General features: G+C 40.9%; 1 protein-coding gene across 9 annotated transcripts in view; it reads right to left on the bottom strand.

Annotated features, from left to right (window-relative positions):
* The window catches only part of myo3b (myosin IIIB), a 583195-nt gene that overhangs the window by 122129 nt on the left and 433563 nt on the right, over positions 1-27503 (bottom strand). For all 9 annotated transcript variants that reach the window (XM_059647251.1, XM_059647253.1, XM_059647249.1 and 6 more), the window contains one exon: positions 21003-21080. In XM_059647251.1, coding sequence (XP_059503234.1) covers positions 21003-21080 — 78 coding nt within the window. The remainder of the gene's footprint in view (positions 1-21002; positions 21081-27503) is intronic.

Raw genomic sequence — 27503 nt, 5'->3', positions numbered from 1 at the left:
AGAGATCAAGTAGTTCTGGAGCACAAGTCTTCAGTATTGTTGCCAGAATAATTTCAGGGCCCATAACTGTTGCCATATCCAGCGCCATTTCTTGATATCACATGAAGCGAATCAAATTGGTTGAAGTTGGCTTTTGTGATGTCAACAGCCTCTGGAGGAAGCCAAAATGGATCATCTAGTTTCTGATTGAGTGTTGTTTTGAATGCTACAGGCTTGTCTTTTGCACTGATGTGTTGGACACCCCCCTTATTGATGTTGGAAATATTTGTGCAGCCTCCTCCTTCAGTGAATTGTTAAACTGTTTATGACCATATGGAATGGGTGAGGCAGGACTGCAGTGCATATATCTGATCTGTTGGTTGTGGAATCACTTAAAATGGTCTGTCATTTGCTGCTTACACTGCATGGCACAGAAGTAGTTGTTTTGTATCTTCATAAGGTTGACAGCTCTATTGTTAGGTTGCCCGGTGCAGCAAACACTCCTGAAGCTTCATTGACCAGTGGCTCATTGACGGCAATGGTACAGTAGAGGGATGTGCTGGACCTTGGGATTGCAGTACGTATTTGAATATAATTCTGCTGCTACTTACGGCCCACACCCACTCATGGATACCCATCCTGCAGTGCTAAATCTGTTTGAAACCTAACCAATTTAACAAAGTGGTAGAGCCACACAACATGATGAAGGGTACCTTCAAATTAAAGACGAGTCTTCACCTTGTCAAGGACTATGTGGTAGTCACTCTTACTGATACTATCATGGATAGATGCATCCGCGGCTGGCAGATTGGTGAGACAAAGGTCAAGTATTTTCTTTCTGTCTTGTTGGTTCCCTCACAGGCTGTCACACACACAATCCAGCTGCTATGACCTTTAGGAGTTCCTCCAAGTGCTATTAAACATGGAGGATTGTGGGCTCATCAGTTGAAGGAGGGTGTAAGACATGATTAGAGATTTTCTTGCCTATGTTTGACCTCATATCATAAAATATCATGGCATCCAGAGTCAATGTTGGGGCTCCCGGGCCAAATCCCTCTCAACTGCATACCACTATGCCACCACCTCTGCTGGGTCTGTTCTGCCAGCAGGATAGGGCTTACCCAAGGATGGTGATGATGTTGTTTGGGACAATGATTCCATAAGGTATGATTCCATCTGTGTGATTATGTGAGGCTGTTGCTTGTTCTGAGATTGTTCTTCCAGTTTTGGCACTGGACCCCAGATGATAGTAAGGAGGATTTTGCTGGGTCAATAGAGCTGAATTTACTGTTGTTGTTTCCAGTTCCTAGGTTGATGCCAGGTGACCAACCTGGTTTCATTCCTTCGAGACTTCTTAGTGGTGTTAATACAACTGAGTGTCTTGCTAGGCCATTTCAGAGGGCAATTAACCACATTGCTGCAGGTCTGGCTTCACATGCAGACCAGGTCACGTAAGGGCAGTTGAACTCCTTCTCTAAATGACATTAGTGAATGAGAAGTAAATTTGCAACAATAGACAAGATTGGCATCATTTGAATTTTTATTCCAGATTTTCTTAAAATGCAAAATCCACCATCTGCTATGGTGGAATTCAAATCCAGGTCTCCAGAGCATTACCTGAGTTTCTGGATTATTAGTCGAGTGACAATATCAGTACATAATTGCCTTTGTGCCAAATGTTTCAACGGTGTCACTGCTTGTTCTTCCAAATTGCAGAGAATATAGGTCCACTCAATTTATCATTTCCTGATATTGCAATCCCTCCATCTCAGAATTTAGTTAGTGATCTTTCGTTGAGCTCCGTCTTTGGCTGGTTTCCTTCCACAGTCCAAAGATGTGCAGGTTAGGTGGATTGGCCATGTCCATAATGTCTAGGATGGGAAATGTAGGGATGGCATGGGGGAATGAGTGTGGGTGGGATGCAGTTTGGAGGGTCAGTGTGGACTTGATGGGCCAAATGGCCTGCTTCCACATTGTAGGGATTCTATGATTCCATAAATGTTAGCCATTGCCTGTCTGCTGTCATATGTTTTAATTTAGTTTCCCAATCTGCCTTGCAGGCATTTCAAGAAATCATCCTCTGCAACCTCAGTTAGGTTTACCCAGTCTTTAGATATTGAAATTGCCCAATGATTATTGCATTTTCCTCATTACACGTATCTCTCATGTCCTGATTTACACTGTTATTTACATTTCCAATGCTGTTTGGTGGCCTACAAGCAATTCTTATCACAGTTTTTTTTGCCCCTTGCTTTTCTTAATTCCACACAAACTGATTTTACATCTTGCACTTTAGAACGAAAGTCATTATTCACTTCAACAGTAGTACACTTTTTAATTGAAAGAGCATCCCGACATCTTTTCCCTGCATTCTGTCCTTCCAAATTGTAGCCTTAGCCATTTAAGCCTTAGCTTTGGATTCCTTTCTTTCTCATAAAACTGTGACTTGTTCTATTTATGTATCCAAACAAGGAGGTTTTTCCCTTCTGTTCCTATAAACAAGAGGCATAAAATGAAGAATCACCCCTGTCAGATGTAATACAAACTCGATGCAATGTAGACAATTCATTTTTACATCTGAGAGCAAATATATTTCTGGGACTCATTTCAAAATCTATGAGCCATATTTTTGTCAATTACTATTTGGAAGATAACGTACCCTTGTTCACTCATCCATGCCTCATTCCTGTCAGGCTAAAATACGTGAGCTGGAGCATGCAAATAAAGACAGAAGTGAAAAGGGGTTGTGTTTGAATGATTTCCGACAGAGGAATATAGATAAGGGATTCCTTCACCATTTCCTACATCTTATTCTTGATTTAATATCTGTGCCTTTGTCATCATTATGATAATTCATAAAGAAGCAGTTTGTCTCTAATCCTCCCCCTCCTTAACTTCTTCCTCTTATGTCCAGCCTTGCTGATGTGTACCTGGAAAAAAGGACAGTAAAATCCAGGAGTGGGTGAGCACAACCCTTTCAGAAGTATGGGAATGTGGCTAATGAGTGAAAACTAGTGATTGGGTGATTCTTCACTGGGATGCCCTAAACACTGTGTAAATATTTATCTCTGAACTTGTCATTAGAACTTTAGTCCCCAACATAATCAACTCCTATTGCAACAGCAGTCTCGCCATGAGCTCCAGAACCATACCATGACATATGGTCATCTAGTGGCCTGCCTCTTTCAAGCATAATGCTCTAATCTCTTCTGCAGCAACAGGAGAAAGTATACTTAATATCAGAACTATTTTAGATTATGTTCAAGGACAGTGTAGGAGATTTGGTAGAATCATCCTGGTTAAATGGAGGGAAGAGTTTTTCAGGATTATTAATGCATGTAGTTGTCGGTAGAACAGAAAGAAAGAGGTACCTTACTATAAGATTTTAATTTAGAGCAGGCAACACACACCCCCCACCTGCTGCCAACCCAATGATCACTGGAACACACACCTAACCCTCTCTGTTTCTTCTGTTATATATCGTTGAGTAATGTTTACACAGTGAAACTGTGGCATCTTCTTTTGCTGTGTTGCTCTTTTCTGTTTGCCAAGTTTTTCAGTGTTAGATTTTCTTGTAATGATGTGGAGGTGCTCATGCTGGACTGAGGTGGACAAAGTCAGAAGTTACACAACACCGAGTTACAGTCCAGCAGGTTTATTTGGAATAAGACAAGTTTTGGGAGCACAGCTTCTTCATCAGGGCTGCGCTCCTGAAGCTTGTGTGATTCCAAACAAACCTGTTGGGCTATAACCTGGTGTTGTGTGCCTTGAAATTTTCTTGTAAAACAGAGGTATGAGTCAAGCTGGCTCAGAATTTCCCTGAGAAGCACATACCTCTCTGATGTGCTCCTCCCTTAGACTGCTGCTCTGGTCTTCAACCGGAACTAGCAATAAAAGGAGCACTCTCATTTTCATCTATTCTGACATATTATTCTCATTTATGAGTTTTTTTTCACAAATTGCCACTATAGATATGCAAATCGGTTAATTCACAAAAGTCTGATGTAAATATATCTCCAGGCTATTGATAGATGAAATTCATTTTCTATTTGGGTAAGAATGGTACAACTCAGTATATGGAATTCTGAAGCTAATGACTTCATTTAAAATATTTATGCATTAACTCCATTTGAACTTGTTTACCCCTCAGAGTAAAATAGATATCAATTTCAAATATAATTTGTCTAAGCAGAGGTTTATTACAATTTCAAAATGGCAAAAAATTTAAAAAATGCAGCATCTATACAGAATCCAAATCATTTAAATATTTTGATGCTCTTCAGTTGTAGGACAGATGAAAGTAGGGATGACTTTGTTGAACATTTGGGGGTTTAAATCATTAAAGATAAATTTGGTTATACTCTGTTTATTTTTATTAGTTTATTACCTCTTTTTTCATTTAACATGGTGGCTGTATTTTTTGTGGTAATTGAGCTGACTTGCAATGGAATTATCAATGAACAATCACATACTGACAGTTTTTAGCGATTAGACAACTGAATAAGAGCTTTAGCTGACTGGAGCAGTTAGAGTAACTTAAAAAAATGCTCATGAAGTTCATGAGAAATGTGATAAATAAAACAAATACATTTTTATATCCAATTTTTATAACTGACTATTTGTACCTGTGCGGTCCCTGTGACTGTCTACATTTAAATTATTTGACATTTTCTTAAAAACTCCAATTGCACTTAGAATTGAAGACCCATAATGCTAGCCTGCTTGGAGACAAGCCATTTTAAAAACTCAGAGTAAATAGATTTTCACAGAGTCATAGAGTAATACAGTACAGAAATAGACCCTTTGGCCCAAACCTTTCCACGATAACCCCTTTGACCACTCAGGTAGTTCTGATTGCCTGTATTTGGTGCATGTCCTTCTAAACCCTTCCCATCCATGTACCTATCCAAATGTTTTTCAAATGTTGCTATTGTATCTGCCTCAACTACTTTCTCTGGTAGCCAATTCCATATACGCACCACTCTCTGTGTGGAGAAGTTGCCCCTCAGATCCCTCTTAAATCTTTCCCCTCTCACCTTAAACCTATGCTTTCTAGTTTTCAATTCACCATCTCTGCATTCATCCTATCTATGCTCCTCATGATATTATACACCACAATAAGGTCACCCCTCATTATCCTACATTCCAAGGAATAAAGTCCATTCTTGGCCAACCTCTCCCTATAACTCAGGCGTATTGGTCCTGGCATAATCCTCATAAATCTTCTTTACATACTTTCCAGTTTAACTATGTTTTTCCTATCATTGGGTGACCAAAACTGTACATAACGCTACAAGTGCAGCCTCAGCGATGATTTATACAATTGTAACATAATGTCCCAACTCCTACACTCAATGCCTCAACTGATGAAAGCCAGTATGCTAAATGCCTTCTTCACCATCCTGCCCACCTGTGACGTCGCTTTCAATGAACTTTGTAGAACATAGAACATAGAACATAGAACATAGAACATTACAGCACAGTACAGGCCCTTCGGCCCTCGATGTTGTGCCAACCTGTCATACTGATCACAAGCCCATCTAACCTACACTGTTCCATATACGTCCATATGCTTATCCAATGACGACTTGAATGTACCTAAAGTTGGCGAATCTACTACCGTTGCAGGCAAAGCATTCCATTCCCTTACTACTCTCTGAGTAAAGAAACTATCTCTGACATCTGTCCTATATCTTTCACCCCTCAATTTAAAGCTATGCCCCCTCGTGCTTGCCGTCACCATCCTAGGAAAAAGGCTCTCCCTATCCACCCTATCTAACCCTCTGATTATTTTATATGTACTCCCAGGTCCCTCTGTTCCACAACACTCCTCTGGACTTTACCATTTACTGTATAAGTCCTACTTTAGTTTGACTTTCCAAAATGCAACACGTCACACTTATCTGTGTTGAATTGCATTTGTCAATCCTCAACTCACATCCCCATCTGGTCAAGTGCCCTCTGCAATTTTTGATGAACTTCTTTCATATTAACGATACCTCCTAATTTTGAATCATCTGCAAACTTACTAATTATGTCTTGTACATTCACCTCCTCTGCATCTCCTCTCATTTTCTGCAGCCATAAAAACTCAGCACATGAACTGGTAATATAATATTGTCCATTCAGCACAGTAGTTTGGATAAAGATAAGGAAATTGCATGTTATTAGCATTAAGTTAATCCTTATTTCTGAATGCTGCAATGTAAAAATAGTGTTAGACTTGCTAAATCATTCTTGTAAAAGTATAAACTATTAAATCTGAAGAAACAACCATCCCCTAAATAGGGTAGTGTTTTCTTTTACCCTGCTTTTGATGGATCAACGGATAGGGAATAGACTAGGCCAATTGAGAGCTTTGGGCCATCAGCTCCTGTACTTGAAAGAAGTGTGTTTATTTTTAAAATGCTAATGTAGTCTACCTCAAAGCAATAGCTGCAACAAATGAACAAAATAAACAAGTCAATGGTTTTCCATAAGGAGCTACTTTTCCCTACCCTCTCCACCTGTGAGCATCTGCTGTCAGGATCACTGAGCAACATGATATATGCAAAATTAATAAAGTTATTTACAAATCAATGTAGGCAGGGTAAAGAAATCAAGAATTATTCGGTTTAATCTTTTATCACCACACTGTTTGGACTTATGATAAGGTCATTTACAAAAAAAAACTGTGCCTTTGCAATGTTTGTTCTTGTAGACGGGGTTCTGCCTGGAGGAGGGCCATGGATAACAATTAAATTGGCCTTCTTACACTTACCTCACAGTATTTGGCATTGGTTCTGTTGAAAGAAAGCCTACTTTGTATCCTTAATATCCCCACTTTGATCTCTGTTGAAGCATACCAGAAAGAATTAATTTACATTTCAGATTGAAAAAAATGTTGACAGTATGAAAAGGCGTCTTGTTTCTGGTATGTGAATGTGCTTCAACAGAATGAAAATGGAAAGAAAAATGAGGAGGCAAAAGGGATAACCACTATTGCTGCCTTTGTGGTAGAACAAATGAATGAAGGTTAGATTTCAATATGCATTATCTAACAGAAGCACATAAACTAAATGCTGCTGGAAGTTCAAATCTTTATGGAGAATGAAGTAATACATGAGATTCCAATGTGAGCTGTCAAAAATTTAACAAGTCAGTTCTATAATTAACTATCTGTTGGACATAACTTCAAACAGGAGTCCACAGGAAGAGCCAGAATCTAATTTCTGGCATGGCCTTCTGGGGAACAGTGGATGAAATTTGTCTCCAAGTTAGAATGGTGAGAGAAATAGATGGGATCTTGATGGTGGTGGTCTTCCCAAATATTTACTACATTTCACCTTTTAGATGGCGAAAGTTTTTCAAAACAGCCTTGGTGTTTTACACGTTGTAGATGGTATACACACTATGTCAGCAGTGAAGGAGTGGATGTTGAAGGTGGTGGGGTGATAATCAAGATGGTTGCTTTGTCTGAGATCGTGTCGAACCTCCTAAATGTGTTGAAGCCAAACCCATTCAGGCAAGGACAGAGCATTTCATTACCCACCCAATGAGTGCTTTATAGATAATACAGGCATGGGGGAGACTGGAGGTGAATTGTTCTCCATAGAATATCTAGCCTCTGACTTGCCCTTATAGCCACAGCATTTAAACTGCTAGTCTAGCTCATTTTCTAGTTAACTGTAAAATCTAGGATCTTGATAGTGAGTGATTTAGAAATGGTAATAAATTGAATGTCAAGGGAGAATGATCGGGTTCGATCTTGTTGGATATAGTCATTGCCTGGCACATTTGATGCAAACATCATTTGCTACTTATCAGTTCAAGCCTAGACACTAGCCAGGCCTTGCTGTATGTGGACAAGGGATGCTTCAGTATTTGAGGAGTTGTGACAGTTCTGATCACCATGCAAAAAGCAAACATCCCTACTTCTAACACAAAGAGGGAACGAAGTTCATTGATGAAGCAGATAAAGACGATTGAACCGAGGAGATATCTCTCAGAAACTCCTGCAGAGATATCCTGGAGCTGAGATAGCTGACCTCCAACAAGCACCATCATCTTCCTTTATGCTAGATATGACTCCAACATGTGGCAAGCCCTTCCTGAGTGCCACTGACTCAGTTATATTGGGATTCCTTGATTCCACGCTTGGTTGAATGTTGCTTTGATGTCAAGGACAGTCATTCTCGCCACATCTCTGGCTTTCAGCTCTTTTGTCCAAGATTAAATTGCAGGCGATACAAAGATAGGTGGAAGGACAGGTAGTATGGAGGAGGTGGGAGGCTACAGAAGAATTTGGACAGGTTAGGAGAGTGGGCCAAGAAGAGGCAGATGGAGTAGAACGTGGGAAAGTGTGAGGTTATGCACTTTGGTAGGAAGAATAAACGCATGGACTATTTTCTAAATGGGGTGAAAATTCAGAAATCTGAAGTGCAAAGAGACTTGGGAGTTCTAGTCCAGGATTGTCTCAAGGTAAACTTGTAAGTTGAGTCAGTAGTCAGGAAGGCAAATGCAATGTTGGCATTTATTTTGAGCAGACTTGAATATAAAAGCAGGGATGTACTACTGAGGCTTTGTAAGGATCTGGTCAGGCCACTTTTGGAGCATTGTGTGCAGTTTAGGGTCCATATCTCAGGAAGGATGTACTGGCCCTGAAGCGAATTCAGAGGAGATTCACGAGAATGGTCCCAGGAATGGAAAGCTTAACATATGAGGAACGTTTGAGGATTCTGGGACTATACTCATTGGAGTTTACAAGGACAAAGGGGGGATCTAATTGAAACTTACAGAATACTAAACGGCCTGAACAGAGTGTATGTTGGGAAGATGCTTCCATTAGTAAGAGAGATTAGGACCAGAGGGCACAGCCTTAGAGTAAATGGATGACCTTTAAGAATGGAGATAAGGAGAAACTTCTTCAGCCAGAGAGTGGTGAATCTATGAAATTTACTGCCACAGAAGGCAGTGGAGGCCAGGTCATTGAGTACATTTAAGACTGAGATGGATAGGTTCTTGATTATCAAGGGAATGAAGTGTTACAGGGAGAAAGCAGGAGAATGGGATTGAGGAACTTATTGGCCATTATTGAATGACGGAGCAGACTCGATGGGTCGAATAGCCCAATTTCTGCTCCTACGTCTTATGATCTTATGGTCTTATTAGACCAGGATAAAATGAAGTTGAGCCAGGTAGCCTTGACAGAATCCAATATTAGCTTCAATGAGCTGGTTAATATCTTTCAAGAGCTGTTTAGTAGCACTTGTGATGAGGCTTCCTATTGCTTTAAAAGACATTTGCATGAATATATGAGTAGGAAGGGTTTGGAGGGTTATGGGCAAGCAGGGGGACTAGTTTAGTTTGGGATTATGTTCAGCATGGATTGGTTGAGCTGAAGGGCCTGTTTCCGTATCACTGCTGTATTATCCTATGACTCTATGATTGAGAGTAGACTCGTATCTATTATTAGCTGGGGTGGATTTTTCTTCCTTTCTGTGCATAGAATATATGTGAGTAAATTTCCATATTGTTGGTAGATGTGAGTATTGTATCTGTACTGGAATAGGCGGACTAATGGCAAGGCTAGTTCTGAAGCATGGCTAGTTCTACAGTGTGACTGGGTCTGGAGAATATGCAAGAAGCAATGCATTCAACTTAGTCCACTTGGACCAGAGCAAGGCTTTTGATAAGATCCTGCATGGGAGATGAAGAGTGAAGGTAAGAGCCCAGGGGATTAAATCCAGATTGACTGAATAGCTAAAAAACAGAAGGTAATAATCGAGATAATGGGAACTGCAGATGTTGGAAAATCCAAGATAACAAAGTGTGGAGCTGGATGAACACAGCAGGCCAAGCATTGTGCTCCTAAGATGCTACTTGGCCTGCTGTGCTCATCCAGCTCCACACTTTGTTATCTCGAGTAATGATTGAGAAATGTTTTTGTGACTTGAGGTCTGTGACCAGTGGGGATCTGCAGGAATTAGCATTGTTGCCCTTGCTGCTTGCAGTATACAAAAATGATTTAAATTTGAATGTAGGAGGGTTGGTCAATAAGTTCACAAATGGTATGCAAATCAGTGGGGTGGTAAATAGTGAGGAAGACAGGAAGATGTATATGGGTTGGTCAGTGGCAAATGAAATTCAGACTGGATAAGTGTAAAGTTACACAATGGTCCTCTAAGGTGCCAGGACAGGTACATAAAGTGAGTAAGAAGGCCTGTGGCATACTTGTGTTTATTAGCTAAAGGCATCAAATTTAAGGACTGGGAGGAACAAAAGCAGATGTTTCTGGAAAAGATCAGCAGGTCTGGCCGCATCTTTGAAGAGAAATCAAAGTTAACGTTTCGAGTCCAGCAACCCTTCCTCAGAATCCGACCTGAAAAGTTAACTCTGATTTCCCTTCACAGATGCTGCCAGACCTGCTAAGCTTTTCCAGCAACTTCTGCTTTTGTTTCTGATTTACAGCATCCACAGTTCTTTTGGTTTTTATTATAAGCAGGGCGGTTTATGCTGGAATTGTGTAAAAAGTTGGCTTGGCCACAGCAAGAGTATTGTGTGCAGCTCTGAAATCCACATTATAGGAGGGATGTGATAGCACTGGAGAGGGTGCAGAGGAGATTTTCCAGGCTGTTGCCTGGGCTGCAGAGATAATTGTTAGAAAGGAAACAATACGCAGCCTAAAGGGGAAGAAGTAGGAGAATGACACAAATGCAAGATAGATTGCTCACTCAGCACCTTTGCAAAAGGTGGATGCAAATATTTCAGCTTTGTCTTTTGTACTCACGTGCACTGGACTCCCCTGTCATTGAGGATGATGTTATTTATGAAGCTCCCACTTCCTGTTAGCTGTTTAATTGCCCACCACCATTCATCACTGGATGTGGCAGGTCTTCAAAGCTCATTTATGACCCATTGCTTGTGGGATCACTTAACTTTGTCTTCCATAGGGTACATCCACTGCTTGACATGTTCAGTCACAGCAACGGCATTGGTGGAGGCAAATAGGCCCAGTGCTGCCTAATAGCGTTTAGTGGAGCACTTAACAAGAAGGACTGTAAAGTTGAACACCTTTTCTTTATTTCGTTATTCTCCTGACTTTATATTCTATATATTGGTTTATTTTTCTGTGTTTCAAGATGATGCCAGAGAGCGGCGACACGATATAACACTTTTCACTGTATTGTGTAACGAGATACAGATGACAATAAATAAATCAAAACAATTTTTTAAAAAGTATTCCTGCATTATAGCAGGTCAATCATGGTATAGACCCTTAAAATCATATTTCAGTATTTGCCCAGAGTAGTGGAAAATGAAGAAGCGGTTTGATCACAAAATATCATAGACATATGACTGAAAGAGGGACAGAATTGACAGCTTAGTGTTCCAGGATATTCATGTTTTAGATGAGGCAGAGGAAGAAGCAAAAGAGTAGGGGAATTGCATAACTGGTTAAGGAGTGTGTCACAGCTACTTTGAAGGAGGACATCCTGGAGGGATGTTGCAGCTAGATATTATGGGTAGAGCTTATGAAAAGAAAGGGTGCAATCACAATGCTGGGATTATACTGCAGACCTCCCAGCTGCAGATAGATAAAGATATGTGCAGTCAGATTCTGAAAAGGTGTGAAAATAACAGGGTTTTTGAAATAATATGTGGATAATTCAATGAGGGAAGGGGCCATACTGGACATGGTATTGGGATATGACCCTGGACAGGTGATGAAAGTTTCTGTGAGGGACCATTTGGGAAACTGAGACCATAATTCCCTACGTTTTCAGATACTTCTAGATAAGGACAAGAGTGTGCCTTGGATGAAGGCGTTAAATTGGGGGAAGGCCAACTACAAGTGAATTAGGCAAGGATTGGAGAGTATGGATTGGAAGTGGCTGTTTGGAGGTAAATCCACATCTGACGTGTGGGAGGCTTTTAAAGACCAGTTTATTAAAGTGCAGGGCAGGCATGTTCCTGTGAAAATGAAGGACAGGAATGGCAAGATTCAGGGACCTTGGATCACAGGGGAAATTATCAGCCTACTCAAAAAAAGAAGCAGCATACCTGAGATCTATGCAATCAAAAACAGTCAAAATCCTTAGAGAATATAGAGAAAGTATAAGGAGCTCAAATGGGAATTTAGGAGGGCTAAAGGGGCTATGGAATGGCCTTGGCCAGCAGGGTTAAGGACAGTCCTAAGGCATCTCATACATACATTAGGAACAAGAGGATAGCTAGGGAAAAAGTAAGCCCACTCAAGAACAAAGGAGAGAGTTTATGTGTGAAGTCAGAGGAAATGGGTGACATCCTTAATCCTTACATCGATAATCACCAAAGGGATGGACATGAGTGATGTTGACATTAGGGCAGGTCAATATAATGAAGGAGAAAGTGTTGGTGTCCTTAGATGTATTACGGTAGACAAGTCTCCAGGGTCAGATGGGATCTATCCCAGGATACTGTTGGAGGTCAGAGAGGAAATAGCTAGGGCCTTAGCAAATATCTTTGTGTCCTCTTTGGCATCAGGTGAGGTTTCAGAGAACTGGAGAAACAGATAATCAAGGTAATTACAGGCTGGTGAGCCTGATATCAATAGTGCAGAAACTGTTGGAGAAGACACTGAGAGAGTGGATTTATTCATATTTGGAAGTGAATGGACTTGTTAGTGATAGGCAACATGGATTTGTGCAGGGAAGGTCATGTCTCACCAATGTGATTGAGTTTTTTGAGGAGGGAACAAAAATGATTGACGAGGGAAAGGCAGTGGATGTTGTCTGCATGGAGGCATTTCAGAAGGTAACTCATGGCAGGCTGATACATAAGGTCGAGCCTCATGGGTTCCTGGGTGAACTGGCTAGATGAACATAAATCTGACTTGATCATGGAAGACAAAGAGGAACTGTGGAAGTGTGTTTTTCAGAATGGAGATCAGTAACTAGTGGTGTTCCATAGGGATCAGTGCTGGGACCTTTATTGTTTGTTATATAAATAATCTGAAGAAAAATACAGGTGGTCTGATAAATAAGTTTGAGGGTGATACCAAAATTGGTGGGGTTGCAGATAGTAAGGAGGATTGTCAAAAGATACAGCAAGATTTAGAAAGATTGCAGATTTGGGCAGAGAAACAGCAGGTGGAGTTCAATCCAGACAAATGCAAGATGTTACATTTTGGAAGATCAGATTCCTGTGTGAATAAATGGCAGAACACTTAGCAGCATTGACATACAGAAGGATTGAGACGTACAGGTCCACAGATCTCTGAAAGTGGCAAAACAGGTTGATAAGGTGGTCAAGAAGGCATACAGCGCGCTGTGTCCAATTTTGGGCCCCACACCTCAGGAAGGACATACTAGCCCCAGAGCGTGTCCAGCAGAGATTCATATGAATGATCCCTGGAATGGTAGGTTTAACGTATGATGAACGGCCAAGAATCCTGGGATTGTACACATTAGAGTTTAGAAGATTGAGGGGAGATCTAATAGAAACTTACAAGATAACGTAAGGCTTAGAAGGGGTGGATGCTGGGAAGTTGTTCCCGTTATTACCAGTGATAGGCAACATGGTTTTGTTCAGGGAAGGTCATGTCTTACCAACTTAATAGAATTCTTTGAGAACGTGACAAATTTGATTGATGAGGGAAAGGCTGTAGATGTCATATACATGGACTTCAGTAAGGCGTTTGTTAAGGTTCCCCATGGCAGGCTGATGGAGAAAGTGAAGTCACATGGGGTCCAGGGTGTGCTAGCTAAATGGATAAAAAAACTGGCTAGGCAACAGGAGGCAGAGGGTAGTAGTAGAAGGGAGTTTCTCAAATTGGAGACCTGTGACCAGTGGTGTTCCACAGGGATCTGTGCTGGGGCCACTGTTGTTTGTGATATATGTAAATGATCTGGAGGAAGGCGTAGGTGATCTGATCAGCAGGTTTGCTGATGACACTAAGATTGGTGGAGTAGCTGATAGTGAAGAGGACTGTCAAAGATTACAGCAAAATATAGATAGACTGGAGAGTTGGGCAGATAAATGGCAGATGGAGTACAATCCGGGCAAATGCGAGGTGATGCATTTTGGAAGATCAAATTCAAGGGCGAACTATACTGTAAAAGGAAAAGTCTTAGGGAAAATTGATGAACAGAGAGATCTGGGTGTTCAGGTCCATTGTTCCCTGAAGGTGACAACGCAGGTCAATAGGGTGGTCAAAAAGGCATATGGCATGCTTTCCTTCATTGGGCAGAGTATTGAGTACAAGAGTTGGCAGGTCATGTTGCAGTTGTATAGGACTTTGGTTCGGCCACATTTGGAGTACTGTGTGCAATTCTGGTCACCACATTACTAAAAGGATGTGGATGCTTTGGGGGGGGGGTTGTAGAGGAGGTTCACTAGGATGTTGCCTGTTATGGAGGGCGCTAGCTACAAAGAGAGGTTGAGTAGATTAGGATTATTTTCATTAGAAAGTCGGAGATTGAGGGGGGACCTGATTGAGGTCTACAAAATCATGAGGGGTATAGACAGGGTGGATAGCAAAAAGCTTTATCCCAGAGTGGCGGACTCAATTTCTAGGGGTCATGAGTTCAAACCGAGAGGAGGAAAGTTTAAGGGAGATATGCGTGGAAAGTTCTTTACACAGAGGGTGGTGGGTGCCTGGAACGCGTTGCCAGCTGAGGTGGTAGATGCAGACACATTAGCATCTTTTAAGATATATTTGGACAGGTACATGGATGGGCAGGGAGCAAATAGACACAGACCGTTAGAAAATAGATGACAGGTTAGTCAGAGGATCTTGATCGGCATAGGCTTCGAGGGCCGAAGGGCCTGTTCCTGTGCTGTAGGTTTCTTTATTTCTTTGTTTTCTTTGTTTTGTTTGTTAGGTGGGGAGACTAGGACCCGTGGGCACAGCCTTAAAATTAGAGGGGATAAATTTAAAAAGGAAATGAGGAGACATTTCTTCAGCCAGAGAGTGGTGGGCTTGTGGAATTCATTGCCACGGAGTGCAGTGGAGGCCAGGACGTTAGATGCCTTCAAGGCAGAGATCGACAAATTCTTGATCTCACAAGGAATCAAGGGCTACGGGGAGAGTGCAGGGAAGTGGAGTTGAAATGCCCATCAGCCGTGATTTAAATGGAGGAGTGAACTTGATGGGCCGAATGGCCTTACTTCCACTCCTATGTCTTATGGTCTTTATCAGCCAGGGCATTGAGTATAAAAGTTGGCAAGTTATGTTAAAGACGTACAAAACTTTGGATAGATCACATTTGGAATACTGCCCACAGTTCTGGCACCACACTACCCAAAGAACTTTCATTCAACAACTTCTCTTTTAACTCATCTCATTTTCTTCAGGTCAGAGGAGTGGCCGTGGGTACCCACACGGGCTCCAGTTATGTCTGTCTCTTCATGGTGTATGTAGAACTTCCCCACCCACAACTCTTTCGCTGATAAATTGATCATATTGTCAGTGTTGCTTCCCTCTCTCAAACGGAATTGGAAAAGTTAATCGACTTTGCTTCCAATTTCCACTCTGCCCTCACTTTCACCTGGTTTATCTCTGACTCTCCCTTCCGTTCCTCGATGTCTCTGTTTCCATTTCTAGGGATAGACTGGCTACTAATATCCACTACAAATCCACTGATTCCCGCAGCTACCTGGACATTACATTCTCACACCCTGCTTCCTGTAAAGACTCCATCCCATTCTCCCAGTTCCTCTGTCATTGTCGCATATGTTCAGATGAGGCCAACTTTGACAAGGGAGCCTCCGAAATGTCCATCTTCTTCCACAACCGAGGACTCCCCAGCACCGTCATTGGTAGGACACTCAACCGGGTCCGACCCAACTCCTGCACTTCTGCCCTCTCTTCCATCCTGCAAACGCAATAGCATTCCCCTTGTCCTACCTACCCTCCCATCAGCATTCACATCCAGGAGATCATCAGACACCATTGCCACCAATTCCAGCAACATGCCACCACCAGACACATATTCCCCTCCCCTCCCTTGTCCACCTTCTACAGGGGCATTTCCCTCCAGGACGCCCTGGTCCATTCTTCCTTCACCCCCACCAATCCCCAATATCCCATGGCACCTTCACCTCCAACCAGCAAAGGTGCAACACCTGCCCATTTCCCTCCAAGCAACACCTCACCTGCACTTCCCAGAATCTATTCTACTACATTCGCTGCCCACAATGTTGTCTCCTCTACATTGTGGAAACGAAGCATAGACTGGGTGACTGCTTCGCAGAACACCTGCATTCTGCTCACAAAAAAACACCTTGAACTTCCAGTTCCCCTCCGCTTTTACACACCATCCTGTTCCCTCACCAACATCTCTGTCTCTGGCTTGCTGCGGGTTTCCAGCAAAGCTCAACACAAGCTGGAAGAACAACACATCATTTACAGCTTGGGGACTCTGCAGCCCTCCAGATTCAATACTGAGTCCAATAATTTTAGGGCCTAAACTCTCCCATGTCCTAGCTCCCTAACCCAGACACCAGGCCTTGTTATCACACAGCCTGCCATTACACATTACCTATTGTTAGTCACTGACAGTCCCCATTCACAGCTATTCTCCCTCCTTGTCAGATTGTTATCAACTCCTTTGCCTATCCAACTGTTCTTCTCTCTCTTTGGGCTGTATCCTTTATCCTATTATTTACTCCATTCCATATCCCCTTCCTAACTTCTGCATAGAAACGGCATAGAAAATTTTCCCAGCTACCATCAGCTCTGAGAAAGGGTCACCAGACCTGAAACCTTAACTCTGATTTTTTTCTTCACAGATGCTGCCAGACCTGCTGAGCTTTTCCAGCAACTTCTGATTTCATTTTTATCCAAAGAACTTGGATGCTTTGGAGAGGGTGCAGAGAAGGTTAACAGGATGTTGTCTGGTCTGGAGGGTTTTAGTTATGACAAGATATTGGATAAACACGATTGTTTTCATTGGATAGATGGGGGCTGAGAGGTGATCTGATAGAGATCTACAAAATTATGGAAGGCATAGATAGAGTGGATAGTCAGAGGTTTTTTTTCCCAGGGTGGAAAGGTCAACTACAAGATGGAACAGGTTGAAGATAAGAGAGGGAAAGTTTAGGGGAGAAGTGCAGGAAATATTTTGCATAGAGGATTGAGGGTGGTCAAATTGAACTGCCAGTGAAGGTGGTGGAGGCAAGCACGTTGGCGATATGTAAGGCATATCTTGATAGACACATTAAACAGATGGGTGGAAACTGCCCGTGAGCAATGAGGAGCACGTCTAAATACGGAATAGGAATTGGTGTAGGCTTGGTGGGCCGAAGGACCTGTTCTTGTGCTATACTGTATTGTATATTGTAGATAGGAGCAGAATTAGGCCATTCAGCCCATCAAGTCTTCTCCACCAGTCGATCATGGCTGATATTTTTCTCAACAGCATTCTCCTGCCTTCTCAACATACCCCTTGATCCCCTTACTAATCAAGAGCCTATCTGTCTCCATCTGAAAGACACTTAACAATTTTGCCTCTGCAGCCTTCTGCAGCAATAAGTTCCACAGATTCTTCTGAACATAAGAACTAGGAGCAGAAGTAGGCCATCCGACCCCTCGAGCCTGCCCCACCATTTCATAAGATCATGGCTAATCTTTTTGAGACTCAGCTCCACTTAACCATCCACTCACCATAACCTTTAATTCCTTTACTGTTCAAAAATTTATCTAGCCTTGCCTTGAAAACATTCAACAAGGTAGCTTCCATCCCTCTAGCAATGGCAGACAAAATTCCATTTGCCTTTTTAATTACCTGCTGCACTTGCAATCCTACTTTTAGCATCCTCTGGCTGAAGAAATTCTTCCTCAGTTTAGTTGGAGAGTCATCCCTTCAGTCTGAGGCTGTCCTCAGATCCCAGTCTCTCCTACAAGTGGAAATATCTTCTCGCTGTCCACTCTATTCAGACCTCTCTGTACTTTATAAGTTTCAATGAGATCCCCCACGCTCATCCTTCTAAACTCCAAGTACAGATCCTGAAACCTCAAATGCTTCTTGTATGAGAAACCCTCCACCGTGGGATCATTCTTCTGAATCTTGTCTGGCCCCTCCAGCACCAGAACATCCTTCGCTTGATACAGGGCACAAAACTGCTCACAATATTCTAAATGCAGTTTGACCAAAACCTTAAAAAGCCTCAACAATACATCTCTGCTCTTGTATTCTAGCCCATAAACATTGCATTTGACTTCCTAATTGCCAGCTGAATCTGCATGTTAGCCTCATGTGAATCCTGAACTAGGACTCATTAGTCCCTTTGTGCTTCAGATTTCCGAAACCTTTCCCCATTTAGAAAATAGTCTACATCTCTATTTTTCTAAGAAGGTGCATAACTTCACATTTTCCAACACTGTATTCTATCTGCAACTTCTTTACCAATCCCCTAGGCTGTCTAAATTCTTTTGCAGGAGGGGCCAGCCACCCCCTTAGCAGTTCCAAAAACCTGACCTCATGAGGCATTAAACTTCTTACAATGAATGAGAGTGCTAAGAATGATCACACATTGCCCATATGACAGTCTTTAATGTGGTTCTGTCTGCTGTTTTGCCTGGTCCTTATGCACTCACACTTTCTATTCATTCCATCTATTGTTCAATTTGACTTTGTGCATTTCTGACATCACCCCTAAAAATTTGAATGCTTTCATCTTACTGGTTCAATCTGCAGTCATTTCGTCTCATTGCTGTTTTACAATCTTCCAGTTAATAGCTGAAAGGATGATCTCATAGAATTTCACATTTCATTGTAATATTACTAAAAGCATTATTAAATCATGTCTTATTGAAATAGAAGCTTGATTTCAAAACTTCAACCCGCACTCATCCAGAAAGATGCAGATATGCTAGTTTTCAATGAGATCAACAACTTACACTGTATAAGAACAGGATGTTGATTAGTTCAGAAGCAGCTTCTGATTGCTCATGATGTTGCCATGGAGAGTGCACCCAATGCTTTTGTTTAATTCAAGTAAGGTACAATGCCTGGACAAACTAATTCTATTTACAGATAACAGGTCCCTGCTTATGAATATGTGCAGGTTCTGGCAAGTGATGTACATTGCAATCCCAACTGACAATCTTAAATTAGTTGTTGGAATGCTCAATAATTGTCGCCAAATCACAGGATAGCATCGCACATTAGTTATCGTGAGACGACTTTTGCAAGTATTGGCTGGCTGATTACAGACAGTAGTCTGACTATTGTAGACAGTTAAAGCAATGTGCTGTTTCACATAATCTGCCAGTCATTGGGAATTATGGTCACTCTCTACCTGACATTCTCTGCTGGGGAGATTTTAATCTAGAACTGTCTTTTACAGATAGGAATTTTTCCTCTCATACAAGCTAGCTGAGTTTCACAGCCTCAGTTTAACTCCTCATGGCTTTGCTCTTTCAAATCTCATGCCAATCCTACCTGCTTTCTTGTATGGTGCACCAAAATGTCTTATTGCCTGTAGGTGCCCTCCCTGTCCTGGATCTTCAAAGCCCATCACTCTGGCAACATGAATCGTATGGGGCATGTCTCCAAGGAGAAATGCTGATTTTCTATCCTTCAAATTCCAATGCTCTTTATCTTGGAAATTAAAAGAAGTTTAAAGCATAACTATTTACACCCTAACTTCTCAACATTTTCTGAGATGTGGAGACTCAGTCTATTTGCTGCTAGGACAAAGGCAACCTCCAAGTGTTAACATCTTGCACCTTATTTCCAGTAAAGCAATCTGGGCAACCTTTAATTTTCAAAAAGCAACCGCAGACGTGCTGTCAGGCACATGTAAAACTAGATCATATGACCCCTTTTCATTTCACCTTAAATTAATTGCACACTCTCAGAACATAACTTCCTAAATGTCAATTGTAACAGCTGTACACTGGCATTGCTTTAACAGCAGTCAAGCCTTTAATTCAGTACTTTCATCTTTTTCAAAGGTTTGAGAGTTTACCAACAGCCCCACCCATCAATCTACCCCACTTTATGCCACACTGCTCTTCAGCCACCACAAATTTTCTAGGACTTCTCATATAACTGCAACTCCTGACAGGGCATGTGTCTTTGTCCCACTCAAGAATAATATAATTAGCTGACCTTATAATTACTGACAGGATCATTGTTGGGGGGGGCAGCGGGCAAGTCAAAATGTTGCTTTACTTCACTCCTGTCAGCAGATGGTGGACTTCAGTAACATTTGGGACCAGATTCATGAGCGTAGCTTGGCAGTAAAGAAAGTTGGTAAGTTTGAGGAGCTCCATCATAACTCAATTTATGAAGAATAACAGAAACTAGGGGATTGCCTTCATTGCCTGAAGCAGGTAACTAAGAATGAGATTGAGGTTCCTAAACTATGTTGCGATTAAATAGGTCTTACAGCAGCTAATGGTTTTTAAAAAACCTGAAAGCTCAGAGATGCAAGATAACCTTGCAGGTAACTGAGTTCAATTTTATTTGGGGGAGGCAAGGATACAAAATTAGATTTCACATTTTCCAAATTTCAAATTGACTGCTGTGATCAACTTTCCAACCTTTTCTTTCTGACAGCAGTCACACTAAAATCTGCTGGTATGTATTTAAATATCCACATATCATGATTTTTGCAGGAAAAGGACAATTCTTTGGAACAAGCGGCAGATTTATCACCACTGTGATGCATTACAACCTACCAAGTCCATGCCTAAATTTAGATTAAATGAAATGCAACTAAGTTGCAAACTAATCTTACTATTTTACATCAAATTTTCAGCATGTGTTGTTTTATTTTTAAATCCAACACAATAGGTTGTTGTGTTTGGCAATTTCAGGTGTTTCTATAGAATGGTCATGACAGAATTCTTTTAGTGTCCTAGCCTTCTTCTCGACAAGAAAACACTGGACACAATGGATGACAAATAAATGCAAGTACTGAAATCTGCACATCAAAATGTGCATCACGACAAAATTTGAATTTATGCATGACTAAACCATTTAGATTTAGTTGCAATCGACAACATTCTTGTTCAGGGCATGTAAAATGATACTTTCAAGCATCAGTTTTACCTGTTTGAATACAAATGGCAGCTTCTCTTTCAGTCTTCAGTTTCTTGTAGATTTTATAAGCAACATATCCTCTCCAGGCTAAAAAGAAACAAATGAATGATAAGCCAGATTGGGAAGAAGAAGTCACACACAATATAATGCAATCTCCCTTCAGCCAGCCTGCGCTCTGCAGAATTCATATGAAAGTTATAAGGTTTACTTGGAAAAAAAACTTCTTACCCCCAACAAAGCAATTTATATTCTTGGATGAGTGAGAAGCAAACTGATTTTGTACTCTGTTTATTTCAGATATACTGTAGATAGTAGCTGTAAATTGATCTGGCATATAAGGCAATCCAATATTTCTGGCTCCTAAAACTGTGTCTTTGAATATTGTTATGAAGACATGCCCATGTCAAATATTAATTTTCATTCATCTCCTGGAGACAGACATTGGACTTTCAAAATAACATTTTTAATCAAAACAAAGACCTGACTGAAACTAAAAATGGCTGCCACAATTTGCATTACTATGTAGCCCAATTCCACTTTGTTGAGAGTCAACTGCAGGATCTAAGAAGACTAAATCACAGACAATAATTCCCTGGAGAGACGTAAACAGCTTCTTTCCTGCCAATCAAAAATGAATATTCACAGTTTCTACCATGTGAAGATGAACCATTCAAAAATTGGCTTTGACTTTCTTAAGATGTGAGCTAATCAAAACTACCTCTGGAACACCCAAATGATTATTAAACATCTGACGGCAAATAGGAAGAAGGCATGTGACTAAATAAACTTTGATAAATAACCTTTGTGTGAGTTTACCAAGGACATGACTTAGCAGAAGACCACAGCAGCTGTGAGAGAAAAATGCTGCTCTTTCTTCTGCAATCTTCTTCCAAGATAGCACCCTGTTTGTTGAGGTAAATTATGTTGACATTCTCACAAGGGAGAAATTTTAAAAGAACTGTCCACAACAACAGTTCCAGAAGATGTAGAAGCCATCAGCTACAACCTTAAATGTTTGGATGAATACAAAGATCTTTGGACAGCTACGGCCAAGCCAGAGTATCAGTTATAACCAATCAGCTTTTACGAATTTTTTCTTTTCTGAACTTTAACTTTCCCAAAGTTAACATCATTGATGCTGTAACTTGTATTTTTGCATGTTTGATTCTTGTGTCTTGGCATGCAAATGATGAAGTTGGCAAATATTTTTACTTTTTAAATACTGTAATTTTATCTGAGTGAGCTTCAGCACCAGAAACTAACTCCTCACTTGTCTAACTCAAGAAATCCCACCTGCTAGTTCATTATTATCTGTATTTAATCAGATCCGGTTTCCTCCCACAATCCAAAGATGTTTAGGCTTGGTGGATTGGCCATGCTAAGTTAGCTGTTGAGTCTGGGGATGGGTCTGGGTGGGATACTCTGAGGGCCAGCATGGCCTTGTTGGGCCAAATGACCTGTTTCCATTCTGCAGGGATTCTATGATTCTATGATGCTATGAACACTAAATTGGCAAATACATTCTTTAAAAATTTCAAAATCTGTTACATCCAAATAAGGATTGGGAACTAAGAAGAACTACTGCACCCCTCTTCAGCTGGCTACACTGATATACTGTGGCATATAGATTGGCCTTTTTCTCTGTCATGACATACTATACTCACGTTAATAGTCAGCCTCAATTTTTCAGCCCACAAAAGGATGTTGTACTTGCCAGAACCTTGGTACTCTAGATGGTAACAGTCGTAATCAGCTCTGCTACTTCTAGTCATGAAAGGTGGTGAGCAATTAAATTAATTGGAGGAAGTGGCTCCACAAGTACCCTTACCCTGAATAATGAGGGAGCCCAGAACATCAGTACAAAAGATTAGGGCTTGATTTGTTTTTTTCAAAACTCTGCCAGAATTTGAGTGGATGATCCATCTCAGCCTCCTCTTGTGACAAGCAACATTGCAGACTTAAGTCCTCAGACAATTTGATTCACTATTTGTAATATCCATTAACAACTTAAGGCACTGGGCACAGCAAAGGCTATGGGCCATGATGATAACCCAGCTGTTATACTGAAGATTGGTGTTCCAAAACTTCTTGTACCCTCAGCCAAATTTTCCAGTACAACTACAGCACTGGCATCTACTTGGCAGTGTTCTCTAATTCCTATAAGGATGAGGGCAACAGACATGGGAACACCATCACATGCACGTTTCTCTTTAAGTTACACATTTTCTTGACTTGAAACAACATCTTCACTTCTTCAATGTTGCTCAGTCTTTGTAACAATACTGTGGGAACTGCAGGGAATCAAAAGGGTGCTTCATAATCACTAGTTCAAGGCCATTTACAGATGAGCAATAAATGCCTTGCCAACAATGCTCACATTCCAAGATCAAACATAAAGAAAATGATCTACTCTGCAGAGGGACACAAAACTGAGGAGAAGATAGTTAACGTCCTGATCCTCTGAATAGTTCTGACTTTCTATTCTAAGAGACTCTTGTCACAAGGCAATTCTTTTCTCATCTTTCTGAAGAAGGGCCTAGGCCCGAAATGTCAGCTTTCCTGCTTCTCTGATGCTGCTTGGCCTGCTGTGTTCATCCAGCTCTGCACATTGTTATTTCCTTTTCTCATCTATCTTCTAATGCATTGACCTGTTCACCTCAAGCATCTTTAAAACGTCATTTGGGTGTGTGTGAAAAAAAGAACTTCAGATAACCCAGGATCACTAACAGAGCTCAAAAATGAAACTAAAACAATGTCTTTCCCTTCTTAACATATGCAACACAAATCAAACTTAAAGGTATTCATAGCTCTGTCCATTTTAGAACCCAAGTTTCCAAATAATAATTATCATAACAATGACAACATATCCTGACCCTTCATCAAACCACCTCCTTGGTCTCAGTTCAATTATGGCATTAAAAGATCATGTTGCTTGAGAAATGCAAATGTATAGGATTTGAATAAGCAATTATGTGGTTGTTAGATTCTGAATTCTGATTGAAAATCAAGTTTCTCATTGCTCATCATTAAGTAAAATTCCAATATGTCTTTCCTGATTTGTCACCTCATTCTTTCCTGCATTGAATTCCATCTTTACAGCTATTCCCAGTCTCTGAATTAATACAATTTTCTGTTCCCATTTACACAATTTATTGCACCTCTTAGCAACTATATTGTGTCCAGTTTGTTTTAGAGTAAAATGTAGACCAAAAGCACCGTACTTGTAAGGCTATGGCCTATTTATTGGGTCAATCACATTTAGGTTTCCCTAACTGCTGCCTCATCAGATGTTAGGTCTTTTCATGTAGTAATAAGGAGCAAACATATGTTTCCAGTCATCTACTGAAATTCTGTGGCATACATTGGTCATTTTTTTTTGGGTTTTTACAACCAGCTAGCCTCAATGATAATGCTGCAATGTAACATTTAAAAAGTGCTTATTCTTAATATGCCTAAACATGGAGTCAGGAGAAGCAGCAGTGATTCTTTTGCCCCTATCAGCTCATTCTGTAGAGCTTCCAGCCACTGTTCTCCTATTTGTCTTACTTTCCAGATCAACCTGAAAACCATTTTCAGATTCACAGGCAACCCAAACTGTCTGGACACATTAGAAAGGTGCCTTGGAATGCCTGATTGACTTCCATAGCTTGCCATAATTATACTGATAAGGCCTAGTGCCCAACTTGGGTCAATTATTTACCTGGACCCATTTACCACTCCATGTCAGATTCATTTGTCAAAGTAACTGGGGCGAATGGGATCAAAGGTTATGGGGAGAAATCAGTATTAGGCTATTGCATTGGACAATCAGCCATGATCGTGAAGAATGACAGAGTAGGCTTGAAGGCTGAATGGTCTCCTCCTACACCTATCTTCTATGTTTCTATGTTTAACCTGAGATCAGTTCTCAGAATTGTTATGGGATAGCAGGAAACCATTCAGCCTATTCAGCCATCCATTGGCTCCCTGAGCATTTTAGCTTTATGCCATTCTCCTACCTCTTCCCTATTAAGCTTTTGTTTCCTTTCAAATAGTCTTCTAATGCCCACTTGATTGCCTCAACCCCACCACACTCTTAGATACTGCATTCCAGACTCAAATCACTTGTGTGAATACTTTTTGTCTCACATCACAGTTACTTATTTTTCAAATACTTTAAATCCATACCCTTCTTTTTCAATCCTTCAATGAGTCAGAAGGGTTTTTCCAAGTCTATTCCATATTCATTAAAGAAAACTTTCATTAAATCTCCCCTTAGCTTTCTCCTCTCTAAGAAAAACAGTCCCAACTTCTACAATCATAAGATCTGCAGCACAGAAAAGATACTTCAGCCCAACCACACCAGTTAAAAACAACCACTTAACTATTCTATTATAATTTTTCAGCAGTTGGCCCATAGCTGTGTATGCCTTGGTATTGCAAGTGGACATCAAAATGTTTTTTAATTGTTACGAAGGTTTCTGCTTCAACTACCCTTTCAGGCAGTGAGTTCCAGATTTCTACTACCGCCTTCTGGGTGAAAAATATTTTCCTCACACCCTCTCTAAACCTCCTGCCCCTTACCTTAAAATTATACCTTCCCCCACCCCAGTCATCAAATCTATTTTCCTAACTACAGTTTCTTCATCCACAGAACCATTCTTGTACGCCACTGTCCATTGCATTCATATCGTTCTAGACATTTGGTACCCAGAAGTGTACAGAATATTCCAGCTAAAGTTCTGCTTGATGAATCAATGCCTCTATTAATGAAACCTAGGATGATGCATGATTCATTAGCTGCTCTCTCCACCTTCCTTGCCATCTTTAATGACTTATGCACAAATATACCAATCTCTTTGTTCCTGTAAACTCTTTAGTGTGATACTCTTCATTTTATGCTCTATACCTAAGTTCTTTGTACTAAAATACTTCTTCACACAGCACTCTGTATTGAAATTCACCTGTCTCCCATTCACCTTCACCAACTTGTCAATGCTGTTTTGATGTTCTATACTGTCCTCCTCTCAGTTCACAATGCTTCCAACTTTTGCATCATCTGTAAACCTTGAAACTGTCCCCCATACACCAAGATCTAGATGATTAACAAGTATCAGCAAAAGGAAAATTCTAAATACCGACTCCTAGAGAATTCTGCTACAAACCCTCCAGCCCAAAAAAATCTATTATCCATTACTCTTTCTTTCCAATCCCTTGTCCAGTTTTGTATCCATGTAGCCACTGTCCCTTCTATCACATGAGCTTTTTGCTCACAAGCCTGTGGCTCAAGACTGTATATAGTTGTGTACAGTTCTGGTCACCCTGCTATAGGAACAATATTATTAAATTAGAGAGGGTTCAGAAAAGATTTACCGGGATGTTGCTGGGACCAGAAGGTTTGAGGTACAAGGAAAGGCTGGGACTTTTTTCACTGCAGCATTGGAGGCTAAGGGGTGACCTTGCTGAGTTTTATAAAACATGAAAGGTATAGATAAGGTGAATAGCCAAGGTCTTTTTCCTAGGGTGGGGGGAGTTCAAAGCTGGGGGGCATATTATTAAGGTGAGTGCAGAAAGATTTAAAAGGGACTTGGGGGGCAATATTTTCACACAGAGGGTGGTTCAAATGTGGAATAAATTGCCAGAGGAAATGGTAGACGCAGGTATGGTTACACCATTTAAAAGACATATGGACAGGTGCATGAATACGAAAGACTTACAGGGATATGGGCCAAACTCAGGCAAGTGGGACCAGTTTAGTTTGGGAAACTTGTTTGGCATGGATGAGCTGGACCGAAAGGTCTATTTTTGTGCTGTATAACTCTACGACCTTTTGGAAGTCATGGTAATCCAAGATGGCGGGAGGGAATTGTGTTTGCAAGAGCTTCTCCTCTTTTGAGGTGCTTTCAGTATTGGAGCTGATTTTGTTGAATTCAAGAGCAGTAATTATTGCTTTATAAGCTGTTGCATTGTTTTGGAACTTTGGAAAAAGACAAGGTCAAAACAATGGCAATTTGAAAAGGAGGGAGTGAGACAAAGCAGGGACTATAAGAGACAAATGGAACAGTAAACCTGTACATCTGCTTGACTAGGCAGTGAACTTTCACTGCTGACTGCCTCTGTTGTTTAGTTTCAAGGATCTCTGGGCATCAGAGTTCTTTCTAAGAAAAATAAACAAACAGTGAAATTCACAGTTGACCTTACAGAAACCTATGTGGAAGAGCTCACAGCAGTGGAACTGCTAAGGACTGGCTATTTTTAAAGTGTGAGCTTACTGTTCTTTTTGGAAATCTACAATAGGGAGTAGAGTAGGATTTTGTTTTTATCACATGTTTTATTGAGATCTACCTCGATTAAACTTTAAAAATATAAAACATAAGCACTAAGTTAGCCTGGAGCAGTGTTTTTTGGAAGAGTAAGACTGTGCTATTTGCTGGGTCTGTAATTGTTAAGGTGCAAAGATGGCCTTTAGTAGAGTGATGTATCCTACCTGTCAGATGTGGGTGATTAGGGAGTTTCCATGTTACTGACGAT

Source organism: Stegostoma tigrinum, chromosome 7, assembly GCF_030684315.1.
Source record: "Stegostoma tigrinum isolate sSteTig4 chromosome 7, sSteTig4.hap1, whole genome shotgun sequence".
Lineage (NCBI taxonomy): Eukaryota > Metazoa > Chordata > Chondrichthyes > Orectolobiformes > Stegostomatidae > Stegostoma > Stegostoma tigrinum.
Note: the sequence above shows the minus strand (reverse complement) of the source record. Positions and strands in the feature narration are given on the sequence as shown.